Genomic DNA, 23461 nt, shown 5'->3' on the forward strand with positions numbered 1-23461 from the left:
ATTGGAGAGCAGTAATCACAGACTGCACTGGATATGTCATAGCTTCATGCTTAATTTGGCCCACTTGTCAGTTGCTGGGACTTCTGTAAGCTTACACTGATCAACTCTTGCTGTGCTTGTCTATGCTGAAGATACTTCCCACTACTCAAGCAGAAAGAGACAAGATCTGCAAGTACTTAAATGGATATGTTATAATCTCGTTAAACCTGTTGAAATGTATGGAAATGTAGGCCCAATTGTTTCACAAGTCTGATTAGGAATGTAGTTCCAACATACATACTCTGCCCTTCAACACCACTATCAGCCACTTTCTCACCATCACCATCACCTTCCAGTATCAAAATGCTAAATAAAATATGATTCCCTTTCCTAAATCCCACATTTGGAGAAGAAGAATGACTGAGCATAGCTCCAAAAGCTTCTGTTTTCAAATAAATTTGTTGGACTATGACTTGGTGTCATGTGATTTTTGACCTTGTCCAACCCAGTCCAACACCAGCACCTCCACATCAATCTCTTTCCCCATTGCACAGGGCCTTAGACCACAATCTGCTCCAACTCTTTCCATGCTTATTCCCATGATTGTGGGATAGTTTAGTACCTATGTCTGATATACTATGAAGTGATGCCATTCATCTGCAAGGACATAATTTAAATAAATTGGACAACAATTGGCTACACTTACTTGCAATCTCTTTATCCATCTATATTACTTATAAACCACCTGCTACCAAACTATCTCTGATATTCACCTTGAATACATGTGAGATAGAACTATGATTATAAACTTCAGAAGCATTATGACTTATTGGTAGCAGGCATTTTGAAAAAAATTAAATTTATCAAGTTAAAGCTTTTTTTTCTCTTTCCCATTATTTTGAGGCTTTGTTTGATCACACTTCCTTTCTCAGTGTCTTGGAGTTTTAAAAATTGTTTAACTTGTACAATATTTTTCTGTCCTTGGCATTTGTCATAAGATTTGAGTGTGATACATTTTAGATGTTGCCAAGATTTTTTCACCTTGTATTAAGTTTATTTGGAAAGAAGATAAACAATGTATTACTGGTACCCACTTAATTTAAGAAATTATGTTCAGATGTTGTTAAAATTATCTGAAGCTATGTCATATGCTTTTTCCTTTTTAGAGATTAAAGACTGGAAAGGGCTTTTCAGAGGCCTGTCACATTTTCTCCAAACCAATTCTCAAAACCCAAAAGTTGAGCTCTCTGGGACAGCAGAGACGATCCAAAATGTGTCACAGTTGCAGCCTTCCTGTATCCTATACTTTTCTATTTAATCTAAAAGGGCAGAGGTTGAATATTAGACTAAGATTGTATCAAGGCAACAAAATGTTTTCATCCTACTTATACAATTATTTATCTGTATTTCACATTACAGTATCGGTATTGAGTCTTCAAAATTGACGGTAGTTTTCACATAAAAGGTGTACATCCAATATATATTAATAGCCTTTCCAATATTGTAGCAATGAAAGTGATTTTTATTGCACGTACACAAATAAAAAAAAACTTACATTGTTCCTGAAATAAAGTGTGATTCTGTTTTCCTCAGTCTCTTAAAAATGATGTTGGTGTAGCTGTAAAGTCAAGTTTTTCGTGAAGGCTGAAAAATGTTATAAATATCACATAAATGCCTTACGTATTGTGTAAAGTGGAAATTGGCTGATGGACAATAAAACTGAATTTGTGATGCCTGTTACATTAAAGATAACATTGCAAATATAGCATTGATTCTAATTAAAATACCAAATCCAAGTGGACAGTTCTCTGGTTTAAATCCCAGCATAACCTCAAATGTACACTACAGGTTAGCTGCTAATTAAAACCTTTTTATGTCACTGGCAAGGTCAGCATTTGTTACTTATTGTAGATTGCCTTTTAGGAGGTCGTGTGAGCTATATTCATAAAACACTGAGGCACGCTTTGTGCAGGTACATCCACAGAGCTGTTAGGAAAGGATTTCCAGCTTTTAACTCCAGTGACAATGAAAGAATTATGATGAATTTTGAAATTGAATAGCATGTGATTTGAAAAGGAACATCTAGATGGTGGTGTTCCCATCTGATGTTTTCCTTCTTGGTGGTTGAGATCATAGATTTAGAAAGTGCTTTTGAAGTAGGCTTGGCAAGTTGCTGCACTGCATCTTATAATACACACTGCTGCTATTGGGCACCATTGGTGGAAGGCATTAATGGAGTGCCAGTTGTGCCTCTTATTGTTTTGGTTGGTATTGAGTTTCTTCAATGTTGTTGGAGCTGTACTGAACAAATCAAGCATAGAGTATTCTGTTGTACTCTTAGCTTCTGTCTTGCAGATGGTGGACAAACTTTGAGATGTCTGCTGATGACTTACTGAGACCTGATTTGTAGACTTCGAATTCATACAGCTGGTCCATGGTAATTCCAGCATGTTGGTGGTTGAAATTCTGTGATAGCGCTGTAATTGAATGTCAAGAAACCATGGTACAACCATAAGACGTAGTAGCAGTGTAGGCCATTCAGCCCATCGAGTCTGTTCCACCATTCATATGAGATCATGGCTGATCTGATAGTTGTCAACTCCACTGTCCTATTTTTTCCCCATAACCCTTGGTTCTCTTACTGATTAAAAATTTATCGCAGCCATGAATATAACTAATGACTCAGCCTCGACAACTCTCTGTAGGAAAGAATCCCAAAGCTTTACAATCATCTGAGAGAAGACATTCCTTTTCATTTCAATCTGAAATGAGCGACCCCTTACTCAGCGATTATACCCTCTGGTCCTAGACTGTGCCACAATGGGAAAACAAAGTATCCACATCTGTTCTGTAAAGTCCTGTATGTTTCAATAAGGTCGCTTCTCATTTTTCTAAATTCCAATGAGAAGGCCTAATCTACTCAACCTCCCCTCATAAGACAGTCCCCCAATAACTGGGATCAACCTCGTGAATCTTCTCTTAACTGCCTCCAAAGCCAGGATGTTTTAGATAAAGAGCTCAAAGCTGTTCATGACATTACAGCTGTCTGACTGCTGCCTTGTACAGTTTAGTAAAACCTCCTTATTTGTATATTCCATTTCCTTAGAAATAAAGGTCAGTGGTTAGGTTCTCTTGTGTTGGAGATGGTTGTTGTCTGGCACTTGTAAGATGTGAATGTCACTTGCCATTTCCAAATCCAAATTCAACCAAAATGAGGGTGGCATTGGTTTTCTCTGCTTGCTCTTACCTGTAACTGCCCTATTGAAAATGACTTTGGTTAGTTTCAGTTCTGTTCTTAATTGGCATAAATTAGTAAGTATAAATGATGTCAAACAATATAGGCACTATCACGCAAAAGACTCATTGTTGAGATGGCTTAAAATTGATCTTAATCTTTATGAAATGTGTCTTGCACTTGGTGTTACAGCAAAAATGTTTTGGCTCTCCAATGCTCAGGCAGATGAACATAAAACTTCACCCTAAAAATTAAATGCTGATCCTGATTATATTGTGTTTTTTACTTTTTAAAAATATATTTAAGCACTTTAAATACATTGTCAACCTTTTATTCCACCTGTGGGATGTGGGCGTCGCTGGCTGGACCAGCATTTATTGCTCGTCCCTAGTTCCCTTGAGAAGGTGCTGCTGAGTTGCCTTCTTGATCCGCTGCAGTCCATGTCCTGTAAGTTGACTCACAATGCACTTAGGGAGGGAATTCCAGGATTTTGACCTAGCAACAATGAAGGAATGGCAATATATCTCCAAGTCAGGATGTTGAGTGATATCATCTTGCAGGTGGTTATATTCCCATGTATCTACTGACCTTGTCCTTCTCAGTGGAAGTGGTCATGAGTTTGGATTGATTGATTGATTGTATTGTTGTCACATGTACCAAGATACAGTGAAAAGTGTTGTTTTGCGTGCTATACAGGCAGATCGTACCATATAAAGTGCATCAGGGTAGCAGAATAGAGTGCAGAATACAGTGTTATAGCTGCAGAAAAGGTACAGAGAGAGAGAGAGATCAGAATTAACAGCTGAGAGATCTGTCCAAAAGTCTGATAACAGTGGGGAAGAAGCTGTCCTTGAATTGGTTTGTACGTGTATTCAAAGTTTTATATCTTCTACCAAAAAAGAGTGTATAACCAGGATGGGAGGGGTGTTCGATTATATTGGTTGCTTTCCCAAGGCAATGGGAAGTAGATGGAATTAATGGATGGAAGGCTGATTTGCATGATGGACTGGGCTGCATTCCCGACTCTCTGTAATTTCTTATGGCCTTGGGAAAAGCAGTTGCCATGCCACACTGTCTTGTATCCAGGTAGAATGCTTTCTACGGTGCATCTATAAAAATCGGTAGGAACCCTTGTAGACATACCAAATTTCCTTGGCCTCCTGAGGAAGTAGAGATGTTGCTGTGATTTCTTGACTGTCATGTCGACATGGGTGGACCAGGACAGATTGTTGGTGATAGTCACTCTGCTGTCTAAGGATCTTGTGTGAATTTCTGCAATGTATCTTGTAGGTAGTACACATACTGCTGCTGAATATGGGTGGTGGAGGGAGTGGATGCTCATTTGACTCATTACCAGATTTTGAGCTGCACTTTTGAAGAAATCTCACAAAGTCAGCAACCTGATCAATAGTTTATAGAAATAAAAATTGCATATTTTTCCATCTTTAATCATTCACAGAATTTTTTCAAATTTCAGAGACTCACCAAAGTCTGAATATTGTGGAGTAGGAGAGCTAGTTGTTTTCCTGTCTGCTTTTGCTTCATATTTTAACCATTAACTTCACTGCTTTTGGCACTGTGAATGCCAAAAGAAGTTTGGAGAGAAGAGGGAGATGCAGTGTAAGGAGAAGCTGCTATGGGCAATAAGGGATCCAATGCTGGAAGTAAGAAAGCAATTAAAGCAATTGAGGCCAAATGTTTTCTTTAAAATAATGTCTTAGGCTTTTATTTCTTCTACTGGCAACAGGTAATTTGTATATTTCAGGGAACTGGTTAAGAAGACAGAGCATATGGTGGGCCAGTGGTGGTCTTGTGGCACATTGGTAGTGTCCCTAACTCTAGGCCAGGAGGCTTGGATTCCTGTCCCACCCGCATCATCATTCATCATTAGTGGTCCCTTGCAGACGACGATAACATTTCTTCCACTCTCAGGGCATGTCCGTAGGTGGCTGTACAGACTGATGCAGCTTCCATAGGGTCTATTACACTTGGGTCAGAAGTTGGTTGCGGGAAGGTGTGGTTGGGGTGTTGGTGTGGCAGCACGCACATTTTGCTGTTTTTGCCAAGCTTCCGCTTTTTCCCGATGGCAAGCCTCAAGGTGCTTGATGCCTTCCCGGATGTTCCTCTTCCACTTTGGACAGTCTTGGGCCAGTGATTCCCAGGTGTCTGTGGGAATGCCGCAGTTTGCCATTGAGGCCTTGAGGGTGAGGGTATCACTGAAGCACTTCCTCTGTTCACCTGGGGCTCACCTGCCATTTCGAAGTTGCGCGTAGAGCACCTGTTTGGGGAGTCTTGCGTCAGTCACGTGGACGACATGTCTAGCCCATCATAGCTGATCAAGGGTGGTCAGTGCCTCGATCTGGGAATATTGGCCTGGTCAAAGAAGCTGGTGTTGGTGCGTCTTTCTTCCCAGCAAGTTTGCATGATCGTGTGCAGGCAGCATTGGTACTGCTGCACTGCCTTGAGGTGTCTGCTGTAGACAGTCCATGTCTTAGAGGCATGAAGATGGGTGGGAATAACCACACTTTTATAAACCATGAGCTTGGTGTCAAATCTGATGGTGTTGTTCTCGAACACCCTTTTCCTCAGGCAGCTGAAGGCTGTGCTAGCACACTGAAGGTGGTCCCGGATCTCCTCTTCAACAGCTGTTTTGGTCAACGCGGCACTCCCGAGGTATTGAAAGTTGTCAGTGTTCTCTAAGGCCTCCCCGTGGACCTTGATGATTGGGGTTTGTTCCACAATGCTGGGGCTAGTTGGTGGAGGACTGTCGCCTTACGGATTTTCAGGGTGAGACCCATGCTCTCATATACCTCTGTAAAGGTGCTGACAACAGTCTGGAGTACATTGCCTGAGATCCCACCTACACTAGAGGTGTGGCATAACTTGTTGAATTTAAAGTTTTGGCAAAGATTTGTAACTTGGGTTGTGGATGTAGTTGTTGACTTGCTCGCCGAGCTAGCTTGTTCTCGTTCAGGCGTTTTGTCACCGTGCTAGGTGACATCATCAGTGAGGCCTCCAACGAAGCAATGTTATTCTACTCCACTTGAAATTTATACTTTCTGGTCCGTTAAGGGGAGTAGAATCATTTCCAGTTTTTCCATGAACAAACTCTGTAATGGCCACCAGGAAAGGGATCACTGACCCTTCGATGATTGTTGTGCCTTCATCCACAAGTTAGATTGTCACAATATATTTCTGTTGAACTTTTTGAGAAAGGGAGTGATGTGTTGAGAGCACCTCAAGAATTGGAATATTAGTTGCCACTAGGGAGTATGTGGTCCAACCAGAGTCCCATCCAGTTTGATCGCAAGTTCCTCTGCGTTGTATTCCCCTGTTGGGACTGCATAATTAAACATTCTGTTGAGTTTGTTGCTGCTTTGTCTTGTATAGAAACATAGAAAATAGGAACAGCAGTAGGCCGGTTTGCACTTCAAGCCTGCTCTGTCTTTTGATAAGATCATGGCTGATCATAGTCAGTACCATGTTCCCACTTTCTCCGCATACCCTTTGATCACTTTAGCCCTAAGAACTGGATCTAATTCCTTTTTGAAAACATCCTCAATCAGTTTCAGTGGCAGAGAATTCCACAGGCTCAGCACTATCTAGGTGAAGAAATTTGTCCTCATCTCAGTCCTAAATGGCCTACCCCTTATTCTTAAACTGTGACCTCTGGATCTGGACTCCCTGGTTATTGAGAACATTTACCCTGTCCAGTCCTGTCAGAATTTTATAGGTTTCTATGAGATCTCTTCTCGTTCTTCTAAACTCCAGTGAATATAATTCTACTGGATCCACTGTCCTTGTATGTCAGTTCTGCCATTCCCAGGAATCAAACTGGTAAACCTTCTTTGCATTCCCTCCAAAGTCAGGACATCTCAGAAAGGAGACAAAATATACACACAACCCCCTGGGTGTGGTCTCACAAAGGTCTCACCTGTACAATTGCAGCAAGATATCCTGGCTCCTCTACTCGAACCCTCTCGCTACTAAGGGCCACATGCTATTTGCCTTCTTCACTGCCTGCTACAACTGCATGCTTATGTTCAGCAATTGGATAGCCAGGTCTTGTTGCACATTCCTCTTTCCCAATCTGTCGTGATTCAAGTAATAAATTGTCTTCCTGGTTTTGTCACTAAAGTGGATAACCTCGCACTTATTCACATTAAATTTCCTTTGTTAAGCATTTGCCCACTCACTGAACTTGCCTAAATCACATAAAGCATCTCTGCATCCTCCTCACAGTTCACCCTCCCAACTAGCTATGTGTCATCTGCAAACTTGAAGATAATGCATTTAGTTCCCTCATCCAAATCATTAATATATTATTCTGAATAGCTGGGGCCCAAGCACTGATCCTTACCCCACTGGTCACTTGCTGCCACTCAGAAAATAACCCATTTATTTCTACACTTTGTTTCCTGTCTACCAACACTACTCCCAATCCCAAGTGCTTTAATCTTCCATGCTCATCACTTATGTGGGAACTTATCAAAAGCCCTCTGACAGTAACCTTGGACTCCTAGATCTCTTTTAACCTGGTCCTTCATTAGTTCAACACTATACACACAATATGCAGCATCAACTTTACTTCTTATGTGCAGTTCTTTATTTGGCTGTATGCAGGATTACCATAATTATTATATTTCAGCTATCGTTGTTCTGGCTGCTTTTTTTGTTTTTCCCAACTCATTTTGTAATTTCTAAGCTGTCTACTCTGATTCCATAACAAGAATAGAAAATGCTGGAGTAACTCAGCAGGCCTGGTAGCAGCTGTGGGGAGAAAGCAAGTTGTGTTTCAAGTTTTCATCAGGAACTGAATTCTTCTGATTCCACGTTATTCTGAGTTCGGTTTGATGTCACAGAAAAACAAGGGAAGACATTTAGGATTTGAAAAAGAGGGTTTAAATACCTGAACACATTAGCTGTTACACTATATTAGTGGTCGGGTAATTATGTCAGTCTGGAAATAACTTGCCTCTTTCCTCATTTACTCTTCAAGTTGACATGCTGTCCTGTAAGAGCACTAGGTATCTTCCAATTATCAGCCGTCTCGCATTTCGGCATTTTGAATATGATAAATGTCCTAAAATATTCAAGATGTATTTGGTCTTACTGTGTGCAAGAGAATGAATTAACTTAAACTGGTATGATGGCAAGTGTATTTTCAGTGTTTTTGTCTTTTTAAGTAACATGTAATGTAATGTATTGCATTTGCTGCTATCCCTAAGGATCTCTTTGTTTCCTGGTACAAACTCCTGGACAGTTGCGAGCCAACTAGAATCTGAATAATATGAGCACCTGCTATGATTTCATGAAAGTACAAGAATTGACTCAAGGGAAAACTGAACCAGTTCTAACAAGAATAAAGGAATCATTGCCAAGAAATTTTGCTTCCTGATGTTTCATTTCATTGTCCATGATTTGGAACTGATAATAACAATGCTTACCAGTGTTCTTAAGCCCCGTATTTATTTTGTGAAATAGAACAGCAGTGTTTTTAATACATCTTGGCAAGGTCACATGGCATGGTATTATGAGAACGAGGCGGTTAGGAGAATTAGTATTAGCTCGGGTGTATTATCAGTACCAGCTGACCCTGAGGTCTGAATCCCCCACTAGCACCAGCCTGCACTTGCCATATAAATGGTTACAGCAGCAGGTCAGAGGCTAGGAATACAGTGGCGAGTAACTCCCCTCTTGATTTCCAAAGCCTGTCCACCATGTACAAGACCTAAGCCAGGAGTGTAACGGAATACTCCCCACTTGCCTGGATTGGTGCAGGTTCGACAACAATCAAGAGGCTTGACACAATCCAGAATAAAGCATCCTGCTTGATTGATATCACATCCATGAGCATCCATTCCCTTCACCAGCGATAATTGAATTATTGTCATCCGTGGTTTTGTCACACAACCTGACATGTCAATAAGTACCTATGAAGGACATTTGCATTTTAAATAAGTTTACAGAGATAGGTTCAAATATGTCTACGTCACTACAGAAACAAAAGAACTCACCCGACTATGGAGTCCATTCTGTGAAGGTACAGTTTCAATATTCCATGTTGCTTTTTAGAAGCAAATTTTCCAACTCCAAATAAGCTTTACTGGTATATGATATTGACAGTAACAGAATGCTTGGCTGAGTTTCAAATGCTAATATGTTTCAGCATGATTGGAGTTGAATTAATCTGCGAATGAATTGACAGTTCTAAGAAGCTGTAATAACAGATTATATCCTTGTGGTTTATGGTTTGCTGACACAAGTTTTTAGGATTACAAGGTTTATTTCTCATGATAGAATGCAGTTTTTCCGATAGCAATCGTAGTGTGTTTGATGGAGGCTTTTATTAGATGGTGAGATCAACATTCCAGGAATGTAATTTTTTTCTTTTACCATTACAAGGAATCTAAGGGCTGTATTAAGTGGATACTGACTGAATTGCTATGGAGATAATGATAATGACACAGAGAGGTTTGGGGGCCTTTGAACAATGCTAAGAGCCAAGAACTATAGCAGGCATACCAAAGCCCAATTTTTGTTTGTGTGTCTCTAACAATTGTTTAAATCTTACTGACCACTATGTGCTGGAAACTGGTACTAATTTTCTTTCCAAAAGGGTGGTGAATGTATAGAATAAACATTTTACAAATGGAATAGACTTCTGGATGAAGCAGCGGGGACAAAACACCTGGAACGATTTAAGAAACAAAGGGTTTTTTTTGTATGACTGAGATCTGAAGAGACAAAAGGTTTTCTTCTTGAACTTATCTTGGGATATCAGCTTTATATTATCCTGTGTATATCGATGGAGTTGTGATTAATAGTACTAAATGAACAGCAGTTTGCAATTAACATTCACATGAAATTAATTTTAGATGATCTCAGTATGAGACTATCAAAGATCTAACATTTTCATACTTACTGTCTCCCGATTCATTAACAAGTCTGTTCAGCACTTGGAAGTGATTTCCCGTCACTACATCGGTTTTATATTTACCGCCTGTCCCTATATAGTATTAAAACAGACTTGTGCTTGCAACTTCACTACCATGTGTTCACCGGAATATCCGGAATGATGGTAAAATATTGTTCTTTAGTGATTTCAGACATGGATTCTTGTCCCTTCCAGCTCTACTCTACAATAAGAAAACTTCCCAAAAAATTAATAGGTGGGCATGAACAAGTCACCATTTACTGTAACTCTGAAAGCTTGTGTTTTCAAATAAACATGTTGGACTATAACCTGGTGTCGTGTGATTTTTGACCTTGTCCATCCGAGTCCAACACCGGCATCTCCACCCCGTACTACCTCCAAATATATAACCGAGGTGTCAATCACTGAGCGTACATCTCGACAACAGGGGGCACGGTTCATTTTGTGTTTTGTCCCAATGATTGTGCTGTTGAATGATCCTTGATGTTCAGGTTTTCATAATGCATCAAACCAATATATTATTCCTTATAGACTGAGTTTCATCACGGAAATCATTAACACAAGCACTGACGTTGCTGACAATTTCATACTAGTTTTTTAGGGTTATCCAGAGATGAATGGGCACCTGTTAATAATTACATGACAATAATGTAATAATCTGAGCAATAAATGATTAACATCTGGACAAAAGAGATTAGGACCTAGAAACTACCGCTAAGTAACTGCCTGATGCTGTCAACCTTCTGGATTAGTCTTAGTAAGTGGCTAGCTTTCTAAACTTGCAACAACACCCTTAGCTGAGTCAATAAGCTCAAAACTGTTAGTATGCAATGATGGTCATACTGAAGAGTTATTACTTGTATTTTTAGCTTATTTATTTTTAAAGTTGATTGGTCAATGTCCACAGGTAAACACACCAACACTGGAAAGCGAGATGTGTAGTTGTTGTGTTAACAAACTCAGAAAGAAAGGCATATTTATCTGGTACCTCAGCTCAACTTTTAGAAACATTTCAAACCTTAATTTGAACAAATTACTTCTAAGTGCAGTGATTGTTGTGTAGCTCTAGGAAAGAGGGTGATTATTATGAAACTTTTTTCTAATATAGCCTGCATATTGGCGTAGTTCACATAGACTTCCGTAAGGCCTTTGACAAGGTCTCATGTGGAAGGCTGGTCCAAAAGGTAACAGGCCCTGGGACCCAAGGCAAGTTGGCAAACTGGATCCAAAATTGGCTAATAAGTAGGATACAAGGGGTATCATTGGAGGGTTGTTTTTGTAATTTGTAACTGTGATCAGCAGTGTAGCACAATGTACCACTCGGACCCTTGCAGCTTGTTATGTACATTAATGAATTGGATGTGAATGTAGAAGGTATAATTAGTAAATTTGCAGATGATGCAAAAATTAGTGGTGTTGGTAGTGAGAAGATGGTCTCAGGTTACAGTCTAATATTGAGCAACTGGTAAATTGGGCAGAGCAATGGCAGATTTAAGGGGAGGCAATTGCCTAGTGGTATTATTGCTGGACTGTTAATCCAGAGACCCAGATAATGTTCTGGGGACCTGGGTTTGAATCCCACCATGGCAGTTAGTGGAAATTGAATTTAATAAAAATACCTGGAATTAAGAATCTAATGATGAAACGATTGTTAGGGAAAAACTCATCTGGTTCACTAATGCCCTTTAGGGAAGGAAACTGGTCTGGCCTGCATGTGACTCCAGACCACACTGCAATGTGTTTGACTCTGAACTGCCCTCTGGGCAATTAGGGATGGGCAATAAATGCTGCCTAGCAGCAATGCCCTCATTCATAGAACCCTGAAGGTGTCAACATAGGTGGACAGGGTGATGAACAAGATATATGGGATGCTTGCCTTCATTAGCTAGGAGTTAGAATATAAGAGCAAGGAATTTTTTTAGAACTTTATCAAACATTGGTTAAGTCACAATGGAATGCAGTTCTGGCCATGTTACTATTGGAAGGACATGATTGTACAGACACCGGAGAGGAGATTCACCAGGATGTTGCCGGAGATGAAAAGTCTCGGTTATGAGGGGAGACTGGATAGGTTGGGTTTGTTTTTCCTTGGAGCAGAGGGGCTGAGAGGGGATACTGAGATTGAGATATACAAAATTATGAGATATATAGACAGAGTAGATTGTGAGAACCTCTTCCCCATGGCAGGTGTGTCGAAGACCAGAGCGCATAAACCGATGGTGAGGAACAAGTGATTCAGAGGAGATCTGAGGAAAATGGGTGGCAAATATATGGAACATGCAGCCTGATGGAGACAAGTAATCTCACAACATTTAAAAAGCATTTGGGTGAGTACTCGAAATGCCAGGGCGTATTAGGCAATGGCCCAAGTGCTAGTAAATGGGATTAATGTAGTTTGGTGTTTATTAGTTGACATAGACTTGTTGGGCCAAAGGGCTTGTTTCTATGGTTTATGACTCTATGGCTCTATGACTTTATATAATTAAACACTGACAAAACTTTCTGGAAACACGGCATTTTACAAGATGATCGCTGGTAAGATATCAAGAGTATAATTCACATCCTGTGCGTCCACAAGAAAGCTCAGAATTTAGATCTCACTGCAATTTTCCATAAAGCTATTCAAATTGGTTGAGTTTCAAAGTGTAATTTAATTGTGCTGAATTTGAATTGGTGGAAAACATAGTTGAACATCAGAAAACTGCATTCTGAGCCATTATTGTGCTGTGTGTTAAACTGAAGTTTAATAATGCTTCAGCTCCATTGATATAGACAGCTGTGTGGTTTGACCCAAAAGGCATACCATTGTTGATATTGAATAACTCTGTAGTCCTTTATCATGATCAACTCATTAAATTGCGGGAAATTTCATACGTCCTCAATTAGCTCCTCAACATACTATTTGCTTTAATTTAGGAATAGGAACAGAAGCAAATAGATTAGCATAATCAGGTTATCCAACAGGAGACAGACCCTTTTTAAAGCTGCAATGCTTCCAACTCAATATAGAAAGTACCCTGTAAGTGATTTTGTCACATTTTCTAAGTGCAACGAATGATAATGAGAGTATGGTGACAAGAGATAACTATCATTAACTAGCTAATCAATTCTTAGTGTGATAAAAATTGGCAAACATAGTAAGATGTATAAGAACTGGAAACTACTTTTGACAATAAAAGTTTTAACATTTGGAGATACCTTAATTGAACTGAAAATAGATATCATTGACAATGAATTGTTTTAAATCAACCATTATTTCTTTTGTATCTTAACCAGCCTATTCTCACATAAGTCTGCAAGTTTAAAAAAAATCCAAACAGTATATAACTTGAACTTGAAAGGTCACTGGGACTTGAATTGTTAACTCTCTGTATAGATGCTGCCTGACCCATTCAGTTCTCCAGCATTTTCTGTTTTTGTTTCAGATTTCCAGCATCCACAGTTCTTTGTTTTATATTACTATTCAACATGTATGTAGTTGCTCTGAAGACATATACATGACAATACAGAAAAGCTATGGAGGACTTTTTAAGAAACATAGCTACCATGAGTAATTTTCTTCTAGACAGACTTTTAGAAAAATATGTGGTCTCATAATTCCGCTTTGTAACATTCTTCAAAGCAAAGTGAGATTATCCCTCTTCACCATCCAGGCAGTTCTGAGTATCACATCACCAGATTTGTTGCCCTGGTTTGTAATTTTATTGAAAAGTATTCTAACTTCCTCATAAAGACATACTTTAAAAATCAACATATCAAGTTTATTTGTTTTTTTATGAAAACATTGCAATATTTTTACATGCTGCCAGTTAATTTTCTTTGTCCCTTTTGCACAGTCAATATAGTGTATTCACTTTTTATTTTACTCTTTTGTCTAGTTCAAAATCATCTGGATTCTGTTGTGGGAGAAAATCCTTCGCTTATATTCTTGTACACTAATTAAAAAAAAAAGTTCCAAGTGGGAGATTTTAGCTCAAGTACTTACTTGCCAAACACTGTTAAGTATTTCTTGTTGAATAAGACGATAAAGTAGATCAAAACATCTGGTTTAAATCTCTCTTGGTACATGTGCAACAATTGAGGGGGTCTCCTGAACAATATTGTTCAGATCAGTTGAGCTTAGATTTCATAGAATCCCAACAGTGTCGAAACAGGCCCTTTGGCCCAACATATCCACACTGACCCTCTGAGCATCCCACCCAGACCCATTCCCCAATAACCCACCTAATCTACACATCCCTGAACACTACAGACAATTTAGCATGGCTGATCCACCTAGCCTGCACATCTTTGGACTGTGGGAGGAAGCCAGAGCACCCAGATGGAACCAACGCAGCCATGGGGAGAATGTGCAAACTCCACACAGACAGTCGCCCGAGGCTGGAATCGAACCCGGGTCCCTGGCATTGTGAGGCAGCAGTGCTAACCCCTGAGCCACCATACCACCCTTAAGCCGCGTTTGAGGGCAGAATTCAATGCACCCCAGACGAGACTTGAACTTGTAATCCCTGCCTTAGGAGGGCAGTGCCTTATCCATTCGGCCACTGGGGCCAGGTAACTTCTTTGATTGCCTGCCGCCTCTTTGAATCATTGCTGTCCTTTTTATATTCAAGGCCTGCTAACCCTGTATTACAAACGTATGAAGTTGACAGTTCATCGCAATTTCTCCGTGATTGTTGGATATTGATACTTAAGCTCTGCATTTTCCACTTTTGCCCTGCCCCAACAAAACTCCATGTGTAATTTTTATTCATTTAATCCGAACATTCTCTATTATGTAAGGGATGGAGGCTGTGATATTGTTGGACAACAAAAAAAAATTGTGGAGTCTGGCACAAAGGTGAGATCAGCTTAATCTGGTTTGATTTATATGCATATAACTGCAAATGGCTAAAGATGGTTTTATCACACCATCCTTTCTCCCCTCATGAAAAAAATTCACAACGTTTGAGTTCCACACAATCTATTCTGTGCAAATTGTCCTTCATTTATTCATAGATCAAACATAGCTACTAGTTTCCTAATTCAAACAGAAAACCTCTTTCTTCCTGAATTTTCACAAAATGAGGGTTGGACCTTGGATCATCCAGGTCTGAATCTAACAAAGACTGATCTTGTCCTTGACCTCAACGAATTTTTCACTTCATCAGGCTGTTTGTCTGTCTCTGACTTGGATCAGAGCTAATTTCGGGTATAATTTACATTGGAGTAACTATAAGTACTCGATTCATATCCCAACAATCTGGTTCATCAGACTCATTTAATTCTTCCAAGCATTTTTTTCCTTCGTGACCCTATGAAGATAAAATATCATCTATATGTAGAAATTGAACATTTCCACTACTGAAAATTTTGATCAGATTTGAATGAGGGATGAATATGTTCATGACTCTTGTAAAGATCACATCTTTTTATTTTTCTTTATTTTGGACTGTGAAGCAAAATGGGCAAAGGGCACTGCTTTAAACCAGGGACAGTGGAAGAAGATATTGCAATTTGAAAACAAGCTACTGTAAGTCGGTGTGAGTTGTATTGACACTGTTGCCTTGTTCAGGCAGTGGGGAAGGTGCTGGAGACTTACTGACAGTGTGGAGTGTGTTAAGATCAGCTCTGCTGAAGACTGGCTGTTGATTGGTTTTTCAATCAGGACAGTTGTTTAGGTTGGGGTTATCAGCATGGCAACATCTCTCTGATTGGTTTCTGGACAAGTGGCAGCCTGTGTGTGAACAGTGTAGCAGCAGAAAATCCCTGGATTCTAAAAAGACAGCATTTCTCTTTTTTGCAGTGATGTAATGAAGAATTGAAAGATAACTAACTATTCCTACTCACCATTTGCCTATAAGCTGCTGCCTCTTGAGAGAAGGAACAGTGATAGTACCAACTACCTGTGTCTGCAGTAAGGAACTGAAAAGACATAGAAAAAATATTGGTTGTCAAAAAGATGAGAAAGAAGCAAAAGGACACCTCATTAAATCCTGTAGATTGACGCTATTGAACTAAATTGCTCTAATATTTTTGTTCTTCACCAATAGCATATGTGTTTTTTGATTGTCTGCGTGAGCTTCTGTTGCTCTCCAGCTGGTCATAGTCACTAATAGTAGATTCTTTTCCATTGGTTGACATGCCTCACACCATTTCCCTGTGTTTTCCATGTCTTTATCTAGCCTTGATTGCAAAAGTTAGCTTCTCACTGAAGAAGAATCATTAGACTTGAAACATTAACTCTGATTTCTCTCCACAAATGCTACCAGACTTGCTGAGATTTTCCAGCAATTTCTATCTTTGTTTCAGATTTCCAGCATCTGCAATTCTTGCAGTTTTTTTTGTCTTGCTTCTCACTAGTCTCTTTTTCAAGCCTATTGATTGTGAAGACCACAATCTGTACTTCTCAGGAATTATCACTCTGGCTCCCTGCTACAACCTTTGTCAATTGACAACTAATTTTTATATACAGGTATTTCTCCTATAACACAATAGTTGTGCTCTTGTGCAGCCTCGAGCTATAGAAAATTGTGTTATAGGAAATCACTAGACCGTACAGTAGAAAGTTCACGTTATCCAAACGTTATCCACTATTTTTTTTTCTTAATTCATTCGCGGGATGAGGGTGTCACTGGTGAGGCAGCATTTATTGCCCAGAGGGCAGTTAAGAGTCAACCACATTGCTGTGGGTCTGGAGTCACATGTAGGCCAGACCAGGTAAGGATGGCAGTTTCCTTCCCTATAGGACATTAGTGAACCAGTTGGGTTTTTCTGACAATCAATAATGGATTCACAGCCATCATCAGACTCCTAATTCCAGATATTTATTGAATTCCAATTCCACCATCTTCTATGGTGGGATTCAAACCTGGGTCCCCAGAACGTTATCAGGGTCTCTGGATTAACAGTCCAGTGATAATCCCACTCGGCCATTGCCTTCCCAACTCATCAATCGCATTACAGCCAATTCGGGTTGATGAAACATGCATTATAGGAGAAGCATCATGTACAAAAAGAGGGCCCGATTTCTCCATTCAGTATCTGTGTTGGTTGCCCCATTTGAAACCTTGTGATATACCTTTGCTAAAATGGGGGTCCCCATGAGTTTTCCACCAATGTCATCTGCTGTAACTGGCAACTCATCAATGTGTGAAAAGTAAAATACATCCTTCCAGTTGGATTCTACTTCTGATGGATCCAAAATTAGTATGTCATCCAAACATTACTGTACTCCCTGGATTCCTTGTAAAATATGGCTCATCACCTCTTCGAAAATTCCAGCAACTGAAGGAACACCATTGGCAGCACATGAAACTGAAATAGACTCGTGTGTGTTAATAGTCAAATATGACTTGGACACATCATCAAACTCAAGATGCAGGAAGCCATTTGTCAAATCTGACTTTGAAAAAAACTGACTGATTGACAATGTTATAAAGAGATCCTCCAGTTTTGGTCAAGTATTGAATGAATTACACTCAGGTACCTGATTTGTTACCACATATTCTCAGTAACTTTTATCCAGAATTAAGCCTTTCACAGAAAGAACACTCCCAAGCTCCTGTGGAAGCATCTCCAATCTAAGTTGGTTTGGCTATGTCTATTTCCAATCTGCAATCCTATCCTTTTCACCACACTAATATCTTTGTATTCTTGTAGACAGCATAGAGTCTGGTGCAAAAGTGAAAGTTTTCAATAGATGCACATACATGAATAGCCAGAGGAAGATACTGTTGTGGAGGGGCAAACAGTTAAACAATGTTTGTGCAAAAGACTGCAATAAGGATAGTTATGGTAAAAAGAAACAGTACACTAATGGTTATTAGCCTCACTACAACTACATGGTATTTATGCAGAAAAGCCAACTCTCATAAATTGAATTTTCCTATATTCCCTATGGTCTGTTTCATGTTCTTGTTTTTTCCTTTGTTAAATTTGATGATAACAGGAATTCTGTTCCTAGGGAGACAGCAAAGGAGACAAACTTTTATTGACTTCATAAAGAGTATTATTGAGATAATGTCCAATCATAATATTTACATAGGTTGGCATGAGTTGGCATTGAATTGGCATAGGGCCTATAAAGGACCAAAGTAATGGATATAGGACCACAAGTTGGCATAAGGACTATAAAGGGTCAGGGTGGTGTGTACATGGCCATACACGTGGGTGGAGATGGGGTTATGATCGTCTATAGGAGTGGGTAGAAGTGACCTGATGGCATTAGAGTATAAGGGAGAGTGGGAATGGGTGGAGAAACATAGTGGTGGCATGGAGGGTATGACATGTGGGACCTGCATGATATGTGGGTGGAAGCGAGTGTGAGGAGGGTAAGGAAGAGAGATGTTCTTAGTTTCATTTGTTTTTTAATTAAATAGCAATACAGCACAGTGCTTGGACCCAGGTCCAACCCATATCTGCTGCTCTCATTCCAGATCATCCATCCGACCTCCTAGGGAACCCAGAAACCTGGAATGAAAATCTAACCTTCCAGGTTTTTTTTCCATTATTGGCTTTATGGAGCTGGGAAATGGGGCTAAGGTTCTTACTCAACCCTACATCACACTATTACTGTATCTACAAGTAAAAATCTTCAGAATGAGGTTTTGCATTTTTGTGCTCTCTACCAATGATCAGCGACACATGTCTCTTTACTTGGGTTACTGCTCTGAGTGTCAGTAAACCTATTGCAACATTCTTTTTAATAATAGCAGCCTCAGAATAGAGTAATCCATTCACTGTTCCATTAATACAGTCTACACGTAATAATATATTGCCATTTTTCAAACTTTATCATGTATTCTCTCACTCTGTTTGCCAATGTCAATAGCAATGTGACAGAGCCTAGACAGTTACTGGCAGAGTCCTTAGTTTGTGATAGTGGACACTAAGCCTAGTTGGAAAAAGCTTACCTTCCATCTGCTGAATGTTGCATCTGAGCCCAGATTGCAGCATTCTGTGACAACCTGAGAAGTGCATTGATAGGCTCATTTGTGTAATGATACTATTATTGCTGTTTCCACTTCTTCTGTTGTTTCTTTACTCTCCTTATTTGAATTTCCTGACATTGCATTTCCAGTCAACTCCTTACTTAATATCCCAATTATTAGCAATGAATACAGAGGCAGAGAGAACAGTGCAACTCAGCAGGAATTCCTTGTTGACTTTGATGTAAAAGTCAGTGCTTAACACACTGAATTTTTTTGCTTATTTTAATCTTTAGCATTCCATCTACAGTCAGTGAAGAAATTGATTTTCTTTCTCCAAGATTGTTTGTGTAACATTACAATAAATTGGATTAGCAAATCCCCTTACATATAATGATTGCAGAAATTGATTGTGACCTGTGCCTAATCACTTGTATGTATGTTCCGGAAATTTAAAAAATGTTACATGTTGGAAGAATCATGACGACAATGATCATTTTTTAGTCAGTCTTTGATTCACTTTAACAATTGTGGGCTGTAGTTGTGGAACAATGGTCTAGCTGTATGTTTGTGTCATGTCCATTTTACAAATATAAAATGAGATGCAAGCTCTCCAATATGTGATCACTGCACATTCTGCACTGCTCGCCATAATGCTTGTCCGCATGGGTGCAGCTCCAACAGCACTCGAGAAGCTTGACACAATTCAAGACAAAACAACTAGCTTGATTGATATCTCATCCACCACTTTCAACATTCAATCCCTTCACTGCTGATGCTCCGTGTGTACATCTACAGGAGGTACTCCAGCAACTCACCTCGGCTTCTTCAACAGAACCTTGCAAACCCATGAACTCTACTACCTAGAAGTACAAGGGCAACAGATACATAGATCATCATCAACTGCAAGTTCCTCTCCAAGCCACAGACTGTCCTGACTTGAAACTATATCACTGTTCATTCACTGTTCCTTTCTAACAGCGCTGTGAGCGTACCAACTATGACCACGTGAAACCGGTGATCCGTTTCTGTCGGACCCATTATTGCAGCTAATTAACAGTGTGCTGCTAAGATTCAAGCACTCGTTTTGAATGAGCCTCATATTGCTGGTTTCTGGCACATATTTCAAACATGCCGTCTATTTCAGGTTGAAACAAATTGCACGCCCGTGAATATTAGCTCAATACTCTCCGTGGTTTAAGGGTGATTTCTTTTCATGAATGTCACATCCGCTCCCATTCAGAAATGTTGAGCTTGCATCTTTACCTCCCCAATTCTCAAGTGACTTTTGTTCAGTTATACAAAAAGCTACTACAAACTGAATCAATATCTACTGCTTACTCAGGGTTATGTATGTTAGCTTTAAGCTACCATAATTATTGAGAAAAGTACAAGAAACAAGGAACATTAAACCTCTGCTGTTTGTTTTCAAGTTGATTTCTGTTTACCAAATTTTCAAACTAGTATTGCTGTCCAGTCAGTTAAGGCAACCCTACTCAAATTGACTCGAAGCAAATAAATGGCTACATTAGTATTTCTCAACTGGAGTTCATGTTGGCTTTGAATCCATCACAATGCAAGGCTTTCTCATCTTAGCATTTGAGCGTTGTTTGTGGCGGGAGGTGCAGGGATTAATGCTTAATTGAGATAAATAAAAATTGATTAAACAAATAGTTTAAATTTGGCCTCAATGGGGTAGAACATTAGATTTCTCATCCCCTGCCTCTCTTCACAATGGCCACCAACTCAACCCATGCAAATGTGGAAGTGTTCTCATTCGACTGTGACTGAATTCATCTGAGTGACACTGCCTATCTTCTAAAATGATGTGATTTCAGTGGACAGAAATAGCCTGTTGAAAACACAGAGCTATGGACAAAAGTAATTGTCAAGGGATAGTTTCAAGGGCAAAAAAAGTTATTTCCCAGAAAAGCTAATGTTTTACCTGTAGGGCCACCCACCTCTCATGTGGCCACCCAGCTTTTTTTCCATTTATGAATAATGTTTGTTTTTCAAACAAGTAAAATTCACATTATATTTGTTAGTTTTGCTTATAGTGTAGCAGGAACATTTTCCATCACACAAGGTAGCCATTGACTTCTCTAAATGTAGCTGTGACCTAAATTTGTAAATTCTAGCTGGAAGCAATGTTATCTTTAAGCTGCGTAACTCCCTTAAATCATTGCATCTGCAGAGCCATGCACCTTTCTTTTAAAGGGACTGTGTGGTTAAATAAATCATTCCCATAATCAAAAGAAAACAAGGGAATGTTGTTTGGAATAATTTCCAACAGTTTGATCATGTGACATGATATCTGATCACACATTGTCTGATCACATGATATTTGGCCTCATTGCATTTGATCATGCGACATCTGATCCTGTCACATCTAATCACCTTATGTCATAAATATTGTTGCAATTACCTTGTCAAAGTTGGATTACCGTCATTGAATATTGTTGCTCACCTTTCTGCAACAGTAGCTTTTTTAATGAGAAATTCTGAGATCACGAAAGGCAACAATAAACAGATAATGAATGAAGACTGAGATCAGGGAACAGAGGAATGCAAAGAAGTCGGGGAGCAACTTTCACTAGAAATACCAGAGATGAAAAGAGCTTTAATTTCACTAGTAAGTAATAGCAACTCCTTTAATGGTACTGCTGACCAAAAGTTATACTGGTAAGGGAATCCCACTTCTGAATCCCAAATTCCTGTCTCTACAGTATCTGCTTCAATCCGTCTTCTTACTCCAAGGCTACCCTGTCCCAGTCTCCCATCACTCTATTACCCTGATTTCCGAGACCATCCTGGCTTCTGAACCCACCTCAGGCAGTCTATTTGGAGTTGTTATCAGATATGTTTCTTGTTATAAAGCATGCTGCTGTAGAAGATTTCCTTCAACTAATTTCTTCCTTCAGTGTTTCGGCTTGTCTGAGTGCAGAAAATGTCTGATTCAACTTAAAACAGAAACTCATTTACCCATATCCATAAGTTACTCACCTGATGACAAGCATTACAACTGAAATACATAAACTTAGCTTTTAAAGCCACAAATTGAATATTGTCAAATAAACTGTGTTTGTTGTAATTTGTTCTCAAGTGTATCAATTTCCCCTCAGTTCTTCCAACATTAATTGAAACCAGGTTCTCATTTTATGATGTGTACACAGACAACCAAAAAGCCTTTCTCTTAACATGTAAAATAATAACCCTTTTGCCTTCAAAGCATCTGGCTACATGATGTACATCCTCTCCAAATATTTTCTGTCTCTATATTTCATGTGCACGTGAAGATTAAATTGCTCCATTCTTCTTAATGTTGGATGTAAGCCTAGTAAAGAAATACTACATTTCCGTACTTCCACTGCTGTTTACTCTGAATGCCTAATCAGCAAATTTTGAAACAGAATATGGAAGCATATAACATCACTTATAAAGATATTATGTTTTACTAAATACAGTATTACAACGAATACAACCGTGAACCTTTAGCTTGTCAATAAATGGATAGTACCATTAACTGTGCTTTATGCTGAATCCCACCATTGTAACAATGCCTGTCTCTGCCCCTACCTCAGCCCATGTTCTACTGAAATCCTTATCTATGTTTTTGTTACTTTCAGACTCAACATTTCCATTTGTCTCTTGGCTGGCTTCCCATGCTCCACATGTTTGAGGTCATACACAACTCTATCCTAACTTTCTTGTGCCCTATTTGCCCATCTCTCTGAACTCAGATACTTTGGCTCCCAGTCCACCAACAACTTGAATTTAAGATTCCTCCTTGCTCTCACCTTTCTTTATGTCTGTAAACATCCCAAGCCTGATAATGTGCTGAGAACACAACTATCCTATAATACTAGTCTCTTTTGGATCTCTAACTTTCTTCACCTCTCATTCATGTTATATCTTCAGCTACCTTGCCTCCAAACTTTAGAATTTCCTCCCTTATTCTCTCTGCTTCACACCTTTTCTTTAAAACACCTTTCAAAATATACTTGTATGACCATGTGTTTGGTCATCTATCCTAATGTGTCGTTTTTTGGCTCATAATTGTCAAAATTCTTTTTATCAGGAACGCTCCTGAGAAGCACCTTAGGGGATGATTTGTGAGAAAATAGACATTTAAATAAAGGTATGTAGTATGTTCATTTATATCTAGGTTTTTCAGAGAAGCTGTTGGTGTGAACTGCTTTCCAATGAGAAAACTGCACATAAATGAACTTCTAAGGACAGGCAAAGCTCTAAGTTTAAAAAAAAAACCTGAGTTTTAATTCCAGTTACTATAGTTCAAAACTTCCACTTAAGCTTTCGGATTGACATTTTTTCAGTTTTACAAAGATTAACCATGGACAACATGCATGAATTTGGTCTTTATTGTACCTGTTTCTCAGGTAT

The 23461-nt window shown here is 39.2% G+C and overlaps 1 protein-coding gene and 1 non-coding gene across 4 annotated transcripts in view; one reads left to right on the forward strand and one right to left on the reverse strand.

Annotated features, from left to right (window-relative positions):
• Positions 1 to 23461, forward strand: part of bckdhb (branched chain keto acid dehydrogenase E1 subunit beta) — a 296601-nt gene that overhangs the window by 250976 nt on the left and 22164 nt on the right. The window contains exon 10 of one of the 3 annotated variants that reach the window (XM_048596905.1): positions 8443 to 8523. The exons of 1 other annotated variant lie outside the window; for it this stretch is intronic. In XM_048596905.1, the coding sequence (XP_048452862.1) occupies positions 8443 to 8499 (57 nt within the window). In that variant the 3' untranslated portion in view covers positions 8500 to 8523. Of the gene's footprint in view, positions 1 to 1145; positions 1541 to 8442; positions 8524 to 23461 lie in introns of those variants that run through there. One more of the 3 variants, XM_048596904.1, reaches the window with a different exon arrangement.
• Positions 14630 to 14702, reverse strand: trnar-ccu. The gene has a single exon. It is a non-coding gene; the product is annotated as a tRNA-Arg (tRNA).

The sequence above is a fragment of the Rhincodon typus genome, chromosome 5, assembly GCF_021869965.1.
Source record: "Rhincodon typus isolate 14 chromosome 5, sRhiTyp1.1, whole genome shotgun sequence".
In the NCBI taxonomy this organism is placed as follows: domain Eukaryota; kingdom Metazoa; phylum Chordata; class Chondrichthyes; order Orectolobiformes; family Rhincodontidae; genus Rhincodon; species Rhincodon typus.